We start from the raw sequence: 12,508 nt of genomic DNA, 5'->3' as shown, positions 1-12,508 counted from the left end.
TATCATTTCAACTTAAAACGTCATTTAAGGATCATTGCAGTAACATGATCCCAAACAAATCTATCATTTCAACTTAAAACATCATTTCAACTTAAAGTGTCATTTCAACTTATTATCATTTCAACTTAAAACGTCATTTAAGGATCATTGCATAACATGAACCCAAACAAATTTATCATTTCAACTTAAAACATCATCTGAACTTAAAGTATCATTTCAACTTAAAACGTCATTTAAATATCATTGTAGTAACATGAACCCAAACAAATTTATTACAAAACATCATTCACCCAGAAACATCAATAAAGTTCTATTTATAATCATTTCGCATTAGCCTAATTATTGAGAAAAGTTCAATTCTATTATATGTAAATACTATGTTTGCAACGGTTCAAAACAAATCTTGAAAATAGAACAAGAATTTCAAGAAAAATGAAAAAATCCCAAAAGTTCACAGCAAATCTCAATATGTTTGCAAGGGTTCATAGAAAATCTTGAAAACAGAATAGGAATTTTGAGAAAAATGAAAAAATCCCAAGGGCTCACAACAAATATTTTCCAAGAAAAATGAAAGAATCCCAAGGGTTCACAGCAAATCTCAATCTACCATCTACCATCAATTGTTAATGAAGGTACAAAAAAACAAAAATTGCAAAGAAACTCGAAGCAAAACCCTAGCATTAATTATGCAAAACATTGAGGTGAATGCTGATCTTTGAGTAAAACGCGCCTTAGATGGATGTAAAAAGAGGGCCGATTGAATCACTTCTATAAAATTAGAAGCCCCCTCCCCAGAAGAAAAGGGAGAGGAATGAAGCAAAATCTCTCGGTGTGGAAGCAGAAGGAGATCTGTCCACAACCATTGCAAAATCTATCATGAGAGAGAGTTGCTTCAGTTTTTTAGAAAAATTCCAGCTTCTATTTGAGTTGATAGAGGGAGAAGAGGAAAGAATTTTGCAGTCTCGAAAAAAATAATCTCGTTGGTGTCGAGAGAGGGAGTGGGAGGAGAGAGAAAAAAACAAATAAAATAATGTTCATAGAGTGAACAATGTATCTACAAAGATGTATTGGCATTGTTTATAGCTATGAAAATATTTGCATATGTATAACTCAATACAATCAATTTAATGGTCTAGTTATGTAAATGTGTTTGCATTTGCAAGTAGATAAACTAATGACAATGCTCTAAGAGATTGCAAAACAAAAATAGCGCCCAAATTGTCACCATTGTGGAGATGGTATGAACTAGAGACGTCTTCTGAAACATTAGAAAAAAGAAACTGACGAAGTTGCTGCCATTATCAAAACATTGTTTCCTTTGATACCATATTAGAGAAACAGAGCAATAGATTTGTGTTGTTCAGTGAGTAGAGTAACACAATAGGAAAGTAAAAGCTATATGGAATTAAAAAGGTATACAGATTGAACCATATACTGAATGAATGAATTTTGTATAGAGAATATATTTATATACGATGTGTACCAAGCTTTTCACAATAGCTAAATCTGATCCAAAATCAACTCATAAATAAACTAACTAACTAGCTGACTGAACACCTAAACATAATTCTACTACACAATATTGATCTACACAATTTAACAAAACTCACATGCACATGACCATCTTCCAATATCATATCTGTTGAACATGTTTGAATTGAGATAGATACACTCTTCGAAAAAAACCATCATAGCCAAGGCCTCATTATCTATTCTCATTCAATGAACGTCTCTGTTTGGATGGTGAAGTATTCTAAGAACATTTCACTATTGTTTATTATTTTATCATTATTTTTCATCTACTTTTCACTACTTTCTGTCAGATTTGGCAAAGATGGTGCTAGGCGGTTCTTAGCTCAAGATAAATGAAAAGCAAAATAGAGCAAGGAAAGGAAGAATTAATTCTGCATAAAAATTGTCTGCCTCTCTACGTTGTACAGTCACCAATTTATAGGAACAATCGACTAAGTTATGTAATGAAAAAGTACTGATCTATCCCTAAATGAATATACAAATAACAAATTATTTGCTGGAAGTTTGTTGGGAATTCTGTTGCATATTCCTTGAGACGTTTGGCAGTGCAGCAGCTGGTATATTCCGTGAGGCGTTTGGTAGTGTAGCAGCTGGTATATCATTCCATAATATCCTCACGCAAGATGGAGAATAGATATTTTCTATTCCCATCTTAGATAGCAAAAATACAAATTGTGAGGATGGAAGTGCTTCTGTGAATGCATCCGTAAGCTGAGAAGAAGAATGAATCGAGCAAGTCCGTAGGAAACCAGCTTGTATTTTGTCGCAGATGAGATGACAATCCATTTCGATATGTTTGGTGCGCTCATGAAAAACCAGATTCTTGGTAATGTGGAGTGCGACTTGATTGTCACAGTACATATCTATGAAAAGAGAAAGGGAGAGGTGCAAATCTTGAAGTATATAAGATAACCACTGCAATTCACATGAAGATGTTGCCATGGCCCTATACTCGGCCTCAGAAGATGAGCGAGAGACGATTGCCTACTTCTTTGATCGCCATGAGATGAGTGATTGTCCAAGAAAAATACAAAATCCCGTAACTGAATGACGTGAGTCTGGGCAAAAGGCCCAATCCGAGTCTGAGCATGCACGGAGAGTAAGTGAAGAACTGGAAGAGAAAAGAAGACCTTGCCCAAGAGCATTTTTAATGTACCGTAGAACTTGATGAGCAGCATGCAGGTGTGTCGTTATAGGTACTGTCATAAATTGGCTCAAGTGCTGGACTGAATAGTAAAGATTGGGCCGAGTGATGGTGAGGTAGACGAGTCTACCAACTAAGCGTCGATAGGGTAGTGGATCCAAGAGAGGATCGCCATCATCTTTGTGAAGCTTGAGGTTTTGATCCATTGGTAATTTGAGGGGTCGAGAACCAAGTGAGCCAGCATTGGCTAAAATATCGAGTGCATACTTGCGCTGACAGATGGAAATTCCTTTGGAAGAACGGGCGACCTCAATGCTAAGGAAGTAACGAAGATTACCAATAGATTTAATTATGAAGTGATCATTGAGAAATCGTTGAAGAACTTCAATGGAATCCATGTGAGAGCTAGCAACGACAATATCGTCGACATAGATAAGGAGGGCAGTGAATGATCCATTTTTGAGTTGGGTAAAGAGGCTGTAGTCAGATTGGACTGCTGAAAACAAAAAACAAGTAAAGCATTAGAAAATTTTTGGTACCATTGTCTCAAGGCTTGTTTCAAGCTTTAGAGACTTTTGTTGAGGCGGCAAACTTGGGATGATGACCCTTTTGAAAAATCAGGGGGTTTGCGCATGAATATTTCTTCATCTAAATTGTCGTGAAGAAAGGCGTTTTGGATGTCGAATTGCTTGAGCTACCAGCCTTGAATGGATGTAGTAGCTAACAAGGTTCGGACAATGGCTAATTTTGCCACGGGTGAGAAGGTTTTGGTGTAGTTGAGCCCTTCCTGTTGGGTAAAACCTTTGATGACTAAGCGCACCTTGTAGCGCTCGATGCTGCCATTGGAACGATATTTGATCTTAAATATCCATTTGCAGCCAAGAGCACGCTTGCCAAGGGGCAAGTCAACAAGAGACCAAGTGTTGTTAAGTTCAAGTGCAGCTATTTCAGATCTCATAGCCTCACACTAGTTAGGATTTTTAAGAGCTTCACCATATGAAGAAGGTTCAATGGGAGATGAAATGGTAGAAGCAAAAGAAAAATAAGAGGGAGATAATTTGTGAAAAGAGAGAGTGGAAGATAGAGGAAAAGCTTTACCAAGTGGACAGGGTGCTGCCGCAAACAATGATGAAGAAGGATCACTAGGAACATCGGCCACCTACAAATGAGAATAATCCATTGTTTGTAAAGGAGGCAGATGGAGTAGGGAGGGGCAGATGTAGCTATTGAGGTGGGCAGGAGTTTTAAGTGTTCGTGTAGAACATCGAAGTGGCAGAGGTGGAAGTGGTGAATGTGTTGTTGGGAAAACTTGAGGTGATGTTGGGAAACTTGAGGTGATGATGAAGGTGCTGTTGGGAAAACTTGAGGTGATGATGATTGATGTGGTTCAGCATGGAGAGTTCCATGAGGTGTGAGAATGGTGCATGTGGAATCTGGGTCAGGTAAGGAAAAGTTAGGTGATAATGTTGGGGTAGAGAGTATGTCTGGTGTGCGAAGAAGGGAGCGAGTTTGAAATGGGAAGAGTGTTTCGTTAAAAATAACATCGCGGGATATGAAAATTTGATGAGTGTCGAGGTTAAGTAATTTGTAGCCTTTAACGGCAAAGGGATAACCGAGAAATGCACAACGTTGACTACGAGGATCAAACTTTTGACGATTTTGGAAAATAGTTTATGCAAATGCAAGGCAGCCAAAAATACGTAAGTGTGAGTATGAAGGTGGCTAATGAAAAAGTAATTCATAGGGACTTTTATTCTGCAGAAGGGGAGTGGGAATTCAGTTGATCAAATAAGTGGCGGTAAGAACACAGTCGGACCAAAAATATAGAGGGATTCAAGATTGAAATCGAAGAGCTCGAGCAACTTAAAGAAGGTGTTGGTGCTTACGCTCGACCAAGCCATTTTGCTGGGGTGTTTTGACACAAGATTTTTGGTGAATAATACCATGGTCATAGTAGAAATCAGTCATGAAAAACTCGGGTTCATTGTCGCTACGCAGAATTTTTATTCTAGTGTTGAATTGTTTTTTGACTAAATGGCAAAAAGACTTGAGGCATGAGCGAGCATCATATTTCTTTTTTAATAAATAGACCCAAGTGCATCGTGAATAGTCATCAACAATGGAGAGAAAGAATTTACTGCCATCATGTGCAATAATGGAATGAGGCCCCCATAAATCATAATGTATAATTTCAAAGCAAGAAGTAGTAGTATGAGTGCTAGAAGTAAAAGGTGAGCGAGTTTGTTTGGCAAGGGGACACACTAAACATGGTAAAATATATTTTGTATTCATTTGTTTAAGTACATAAGAATCAGAAATTAATTTCATACGATCATGTGATGGATGACCCAAACGATAGTGCCATAAGTCATGGACATTATCGGTAGGTTGTACAGAAGCAGAAAAATAATTTTGTGTGAGAAAGTGTTGGTTAAGGCTTGAGGAGAAACAGGATTGCGAAACAGGTAGTAAAGCCCATGTTCCATGCTATCCTTCCCAATCGTTGTCCAGGGAGAAAGGCCTTGTATAAAACACGAAGTAGACAGAAATATGAGACAACAATTTAATTCATGTGTAAGTATACAGGCAGACAACAAATTAAAACTAAAAGATGGTACATAAAAAATTTTATGGAGGAGAATGTTGGCTGTCACTTGCACGGTACCAACATGAGTGATAGCAGCGGTTTCTCCATTGGGGAGTTTAAGAGTTTGTGAAATAGTGGCAGTGATTGTGGTGAAAAAGGAAGTGCTATAGATCATATGATACGTGGCACCCGTGTCAATAATCCATGGAGTGGACAAAAGAGAAGTTGAGGAAAAATAGAGGGAAATACTAGCAATGGAAGAAGAATGAGGGTGGGAAGGTATAACAGTCTGAATTTTGTTGGCGGATGGTGAAGAATCCTTTCTGTGCAGCAAGGCTATGAGGTCTTGATATTGCTCTTTTGTCAACGTCATACTTGATTCGGAGTTAGCTTCAGCAGAGGAGCCAAGGTAGGTTGCATTTGCTCTTGATTTGTGAAACTTGTGGTCGGGAGGGTACCAATGAAGCTCGTAGCATCGTTCAATAGTATGACCAGTCATCTCACAGTGGGTGCAAAGAGGAGCTGCGGCATTGACTGATTTAAAACAATTTGCTAATGTATGACCCATGATTTTGCAATGTGTATGGTATGGTTTTTCTTTACGGCTTGGATGTGGGGGAGGTGTGGAAAATATTTTTCGACTAGCAAGAGCGATGGAATCAGTGGATGGGGCTGAGGAAGTAAACAAGCGGTGGAGTTCTTGTTGTTGAATGTAAGAAAAAACTTTGTTAACTGGTGAAATGGGATCGATTAGCATGATCTGGTAGCAGACGTTCTAAAAGAGTCATGAAGATCCATTAAAAATTGGATGACACAGTCTGGCTAGTTTCGGTCCGTAAGAAACTTGGTTGAGCCACAAGAACAAACATGCAAGGGATCATAAACACATAATTCATCCCAAAGAGTTTTGAGTTTACTGTAGTAAGTGTTTACTAAATCGTCATCTTGGGTAAGAGTTGCTAAGGTCTTCTTGAGTTCGTAGATGCGTAGGCCATTTTGTGGTGAAAAACGTTCCTGTAACTCGGTCCATATAACATGGGCATCATCTACAAATGCTACGGAGGATCGAAGAGACAAGCTAATGGAGTTTTGTAGCCAAGATACAACCATATCATTGCATCTTTCCCAAAGCTCAAAAAGCGGGTTACGAGGGTCAGATGGTTTGGTGAAGGTTCCATTTAGGAATTCGAGTTTGTTCTTGGCTCGAAGGGCATGATGGATTGATCGAGACCATGTAGAAAAATTTTCAGCAGTAAGGAGTTCTTTGACGAGCACAGTGCCAGGATTGTCTGAGGTTTTGAGTCTATAAGGGTTTGTTGGGTCTACAAGGTTGATATATTTGGTGGTGGGAGGAGGAGGATGATGAGAAGGAGAATCGATGGTGGCCATTCTAACCTGGCTCTGATACCATGTCAAATTTGGCAAAGATGGTGTTAGGCGGTTCTTAGCTCAACGCAAATGAAAAGCAAAACAGAGCAAGGAAAGGAAGAAATAATTCTGTATAAAAATTGTCTACCTTTCTACGCTGTACAGTCACCAATTTATAGGAAGAATTGACTAAGTTATGTAATGAAAAAGTACTGATCTATCCCTAAACGAATATACAAATAACAAATTAATTGCTGGAAGTTTGTTAGGAATTCTGTTGCATATTCCTTGAGACGTTTGGCAATGAGCAGCTGCTAGTATATTTCGTGGGGCGTTTGGCAGTGTAGTAGCTGGTATATCATTCCGTAATATTTTTTACTACTACTCACTACTATTCAATATTTTATCATTACTTTTTCATTACTATTCATAGAATATGTGATATCACTTCACTATCTAAACATAACTGTCGTCTATTTTATCAATTAATTGTTATTCGAAAAGACGAGGAGTTCAAGAATAGTGATGGAGCAAGTTTTCTTAAATGGGCTTCTTTCTTTCTTTCTTTCTTTCTTTCTTTTTTTTTTTTTTTTTTAAGTCAAGGGGCTCGATGCACAAAAAATGGTGCATGGGTCAAGGAAATCTGAGGATCAGTTTGAGCCAACCCAAATATTGGGCAATTATTGTCGTTGTTCTTAACTTCTTCCCTGTTCAAATCTTGGCATCTCTCCAATCTTTCGATAGCATGTTTTAGTTCTTTTTCTTGGTATTAGAGGGAAGGGGGTCTTTGAAATTGCAGGCTTCCGCGTGCTCTGATTTGTGTTTGGAATAGTAAGAGTCATAAGAAAGAAGAGTTGCTTGGCTTTGTGAGTGGTGCGAGTTGGACTCAATTTGCACAAACGTTGCAGTGACGGTTGAATGGAGAAGAAATGAAGTCAAGGTGTTAACTTAGCGGATGAATGCTGGTTCTTTATAAGAATAGACAAATATCGCATGAATGCTAGTTTTTTATGAGAAAAATTGGAGGCTGGAGGGTGTCAACTTAGCCTTCAGACCGCGCTCATTCGGAGGGAAGGTTTTTCATCAAGAAATAATATTTACAATTATGGAGTGGCCAAGCGCTATTTAATTTTTTTGAAAAAAAAAAGAGTAAATATGAGATCCAAAATTTTGTTTTTAATAGTAGATCTCACTCTTTTTCAAAACGATTGCGCGGTATTTACGCACTCTACAATTATATGTAGTATTACTTATCCGGATTTTTGCTTATCTTATAGTCGACATCATTTTCTTATGATTGCACATCTACATCGCTTACTAAATAATTTCACACTTCAAGATCAAGAGCTGATCAAGATGGCTATTATAAGAAATTATAGAGAGATGAGAGTTTTTTTATACGTTCATTTTTACACTCTTATTATTTTAACGTACGTAAAATTCTTATTTAAAGAGTTTTGTCATGGGATGTTTAATTAATAACTTCTTCACCTATCTGGACAAAACATGAATCATGGGATACCAGCTACTAACATATAACAATTTCATTTCCCATAGACCGAATCATTTATTTATTTATTTTGGTATGATCCAATCAACTATTTGGGCTTTGGAGATCATAAAAACTGTTACTTTCATTTTAATAAAATGAACCAAAATTTATCACCCACAATTAATTACTATAATCGTAAAATCTAATTAAGAATTCTATCATATACACAAATGAACAATTAATGTACAACTGCGGCAAATCCATGTAGATCGAACTGTTTAATTGGATGAATCGGTAGAGCACAAACCAGGTTTGGTGTTTGCAGACTACAACGAAAAACGCACCAGAAAACGAAAGTCATGGGCTGCGGGCATATGTAATTCCCAGCATCAAATACGTTCAGACAAAAGGTAATTGCTGCCAGCAAATTAAGTGACAAAACATATTTTTTCTTCTCTCCTCCAGCCAGCCGGCAAGAAAATATGCATGCAGTGCAGCCCAAGTGCTTAAAAAAGAAAAAAAAAAAAGAAAAAGAAAGATCGGTACCAGTCGTTTTCCATGCCCTTTTTATCCCGACGACCAAAGTTTAGAATCCAATGCTAGGTAGCCAGCAGGTATCGGAGGCGGGAGATAGTTTTGGGGCATACACGTATGTATGTAGTGCCCACCGGGAACCCCTCTGAGAGGAATTTCTGTATTGTGTGCAAGAGTAGAGCCCCCACCTGGCCCCCCACACTGCTGCTTCTTCATGCTTCTGCTTAATTGACAGCGATCGGCCATGAGGCGCACGTTATCTTGTCTATCGATAGCCATTGCCCGATATCATGTCGACATTGCCCGTTGTTACCCTAGAGATCAGAAGCTCTAGTAATTCGAATTACTGGAACTTGTCCCACTGTACTCTGGTCTTTTTTTTTTCGTATCCACTGCCTTGTCCCACATATTTATTTTTTATTTTTTTACTTTTATCATTCAAGAGGAGTTGTCTGTCAGCAAAGATCTTTTTGTTTCCGCCAATATCCTCCGTTCTCGACACACCGGCCGTCCGATTCCTTCCTCTCGACTTGCTACAGTACTCCATCATCTCATCCTCAAGACATGAACCAGAAATTAACGTCATCTTGGGTGCTTGTGAATCTCACATTGAACCGTCATATATATGTTGCCCTGTTCGTCGACGTCTCTCGATCTGATCTCATCACTTTCTCTATCTTTTGTTTGGAATCTCTATTAACTACTTAATTTGACAATTCACTGTTTATATTTTCCATTTATTTGACAATATTTTTCTTCTGTGTTTTTTTAGAATTTTACTGCTTACCAGCCGGGTGCGTTGTCACATTTTACTTTTTATGAGATTTACTATGGTTATAAAAGGTTACAATACCAATGCCTGCGACGTATAGTCGTGGAGTGTATAAGCGTCATACAGTTACTTTGAAGAATAGTAGAGTCTATTATTAAAATATTATTATTTTTACATGTAAGTCCTGTATTTATTTATTTATTTTAAAGTGATTATACGGTACTTACACACTCACGACTGTAACTATCATTTCTCATACTTTTTATACTTGCTTGATCCACATCAAAGATACATTGGTCCATGGAAAAAAAGTGTATTAAACAAAAGTTTTTGGGTTAATTATAAAATTAGTATTTAGGTTTTCACATTTTTAAAACTTGAAACCTCAAATTCTGACTTTACGCAAAATTGATACATGAATTTCAAGACACTCGCGATTGGGTATCTCTGTTAATTTGTTATTAGAAAATTAACAGCGGGACTGACATGTGACAATTGTTGATCGATTGAAGTGGATATTGATGCCACATGTTAATTAATTAAAGACTGATGCGTAACCTCCCATTAATTGTCTATCAAAAGATTGATAGAAATAAATGATTACGAGTTTTTTGAAAATTAAGGAGTTGTTTGGAAAATTAAGCATGATCTCCTAAACTTTCTGTTCACGTAACTTAAAATTCAATATTAGTGCTATAATTAACTCAAAATATTTTTATATTGTTGTATTTGATTAAGGTTTTATTACTTATCATCTCCCTACATTATACTTTTTTTTTTCTTAATTTAATTCAATTTTTCTACTCATCTTTTATACACTATATATTTAATAGGAAAAAAAATTAAAATTAAAAAATTATATGTGATATATAATATATATAAAAATAATGAATAAAATTTTTCATGAGAAATGCTTGAGATCTCGAAAATGGATTCGGAAGATTTCTCCCAAAACTTTTATTTATTTATTTTTTATTTTTTCTTAATGATTAAGGAAATGTTTTTTAATGATGTTGTGAATTTTTTAATTTTTTTAAAATTTTTTATGATGATTAAAAAAATACATAAAATAAATAAAATAAAATAAATAAAATAAAATACATAAAATAAATAAAATAAAATACACGATTCAAAACATCTTTCGAGGTAAATTTTCAGATTGTAGCATCGCTCATTTTTCATTGAAAAAACTTGCAGACCGGTCGGGCTTATTATTTGGAGATAACAGCCCATAATCAGGTGGTGACACGTAGGCGGTTATATGGATGAATTCCTAAGCTGAATAGCATCAGATCTTCTCTGGTTTGCATCCCCATTTTCAAGCCCCACAAGCTCAATGAGCTTAAAGCCATCCATGTCTGGCATATTCACGTCACTGATAACCAGGTCAAACTTGTTTCTGTTCTCCCTCAACATTTTCAATGCCATAGGAACCTGATTGGTCGTTGTAATTGCACAAACCAGAAATCACATTAAGAAGCCAAATTTGAAAAAAATATGAAATTCAAAACCCAGACACTAATGAAAAGTGAAGCATTTTCCCTTATCCTACGGTAGAAAACATAGTCTGCATAACTGGAAGAGTATACAACAGTACTTAAACCACCGCTCATTAAAATCAAAGAAAAATCATAATTATACCAAAATGCTCAAAGAGCAAAAGCATATCCCATTTACGATTTCTAATCTTTTCTTATAGTAAAAGATTGATTCTAATATGGCATCACCTTTCGGATTAAAAACAAATGATATGCACAACACCAAATACGAACACGTTTCAATAAAACACATACAAAGCTTCATATAAAAACACGAATTTTGTAAAATTAGAAAACCAACAACAGTTCAAGCACCATCCAAATGCTCCAGAAATCAAGCCAACTCCATAAAAACAGCAAACAATTAAAACAGAAAGGGAACAGACCCTAATACTGGCATTTTCGAAGCAGGGTGTCCAACAGTTTTAGGCAAGTTGGATTGTCATCCACAGCAAGAACACGCGTACCCGCTGGGAATCTGTCCTGGTCCATATCTTCAGCCACCACACCAGCTCTCCGGTTCTCCACAGTCATTCTAAATTAACAACAACAGAAAGACTCAAACGAGAAACAGAGCACCAAACAGAGAGCACAGATAAAAGTTTCAATTTTGAATGTTGGGACTCAAATTTTCAAGCCTTTTTACCAAACCCAGAAGATAAAAGAACGTGTGCAAGAGACTCAGAGAGAGAGAGAGAGATCAAACGCAGCTACTGAGAAAGTGGCTGGAGAGAGAGAGAGAGAGAGAGAGAGAGAGGAGATGGGTATGGAGAGTGAGTAAAGGCTGTACGAGATGCACAATGATGGTGATGGCTAGAACAGAGTGAAGGGATTCAACCCAACAAAACAGAAGAAGCCTAGGGTGGGCGACTGACCAGTTGCAGTGGAGTGGGGCGGTGGAACTGCGCTTGTATAGTGGGCAAAGAACTCGTGGGCCGAAATCAAGAGAAATCGAGCTGGGAGAAATCGGCCAAGGAGGATACTGGTGGTGGTTGGCTTTGGACGTGGTGGTGGACTGGTAGCGGTGGCTGCTGGAGGTGGAGGTCTCCTGGGCGTGGAAGCACACAGTCGCGAATTCTGAAGGAAGCACAAATGCATACGCTGAGTTCAAGATTTTGCCCCTTCTATCCCATGCGTACGAGTCTACCGTGAGATTATTGCATTTGCTGAGGTGTCAAGAGCTAAGTAGAGGGTTGTTATACAAGAGTTATCAAACCGACCGCTTACAAGCGGTCCTGTTTTTCTTTATTGAAATCTTTGTACGGTTCTTCCATCTTTTGTACCTAAGTCAATAAAATTATATTATTTTGCAGGGTAGAAAAATGATATAAAAAGAAAAACTAATAAAATGATGAGACAACCGAAGCTGGTACGAACCAAGAGAGTTGATACGAATAAAATGATGCCCGAGCAGGTAATGGGAGCGGACCGTAAATTCGTTGACAATATGTCTATGCTGGTTCAAATTCAACTCGGCCCAATAATTCGCCGATCCACCGCGAGATGACTAGATGCCCCTTCTGTTCTGCGGCGCCACCGT

At 37.4% G+C, this 12,508-nt stretch overlaps 2 protein-coding genes across 2 annotated transcripts; both read right to left on the bottom strand.

Annotated features, from left to right (window-relative positions):
- Positions 1-2,517: 2,517 nt before the first annotated feature.
- Positions 2,518-3,635, bottom strand: LOC121246503 (uncharacterized mitochondrial protein AtMg00810-like). The gene is made up of 2 exons (XM_041144678.1): positions 3,380-3,635; positions 2,518-3,173 (listed from the first exon to the last, which is right to left on the bottom strand). Exons 1-2 carry the CDS (start codon positions 3,633-3,635, stop codon positions 2,518-2,520), a joined length of 912 nt encoding a protein of 303 aa, XP_041000612.1.
- Positions 3,636-6,086: 2,451 nt separating this feature from the next.
- LOC121246502 lies at positions 6,087-6,653 on the bottom strand. The gene has a single exon (XM_041144677.1). It carries the CDS (start codon positions 6,651-6,653, stop codon positions 6,087-6,089), a length of 567 nt encoding a protein of 188 aa, XP_041000611.1.
- Between the last annotated feature and the right edge of the window lie 5,855 nt (positions 6,654-12,508).

Source organism: Juglans microcarpa x Juglans regia, chromosome 1S (assembly GCF_004785595.1).
Source record: "Juglans microcarpa x Juglans regia isolate MS1-56 chromosome 1S, Jm3101_v1.0, whole genome shotgun sequence".
In the NCBI taxonomy this organism is placed as follows: Eukaryota; Viridiplantae; Streptophyta; class Magnoliopsida; order Fagales; family Juglandaceae; genus Juglans; species Juglans microcarpa x Juglans regia.
This window is presented reverse-complemented; position numbering and strand designations above follow the sequence as displayed.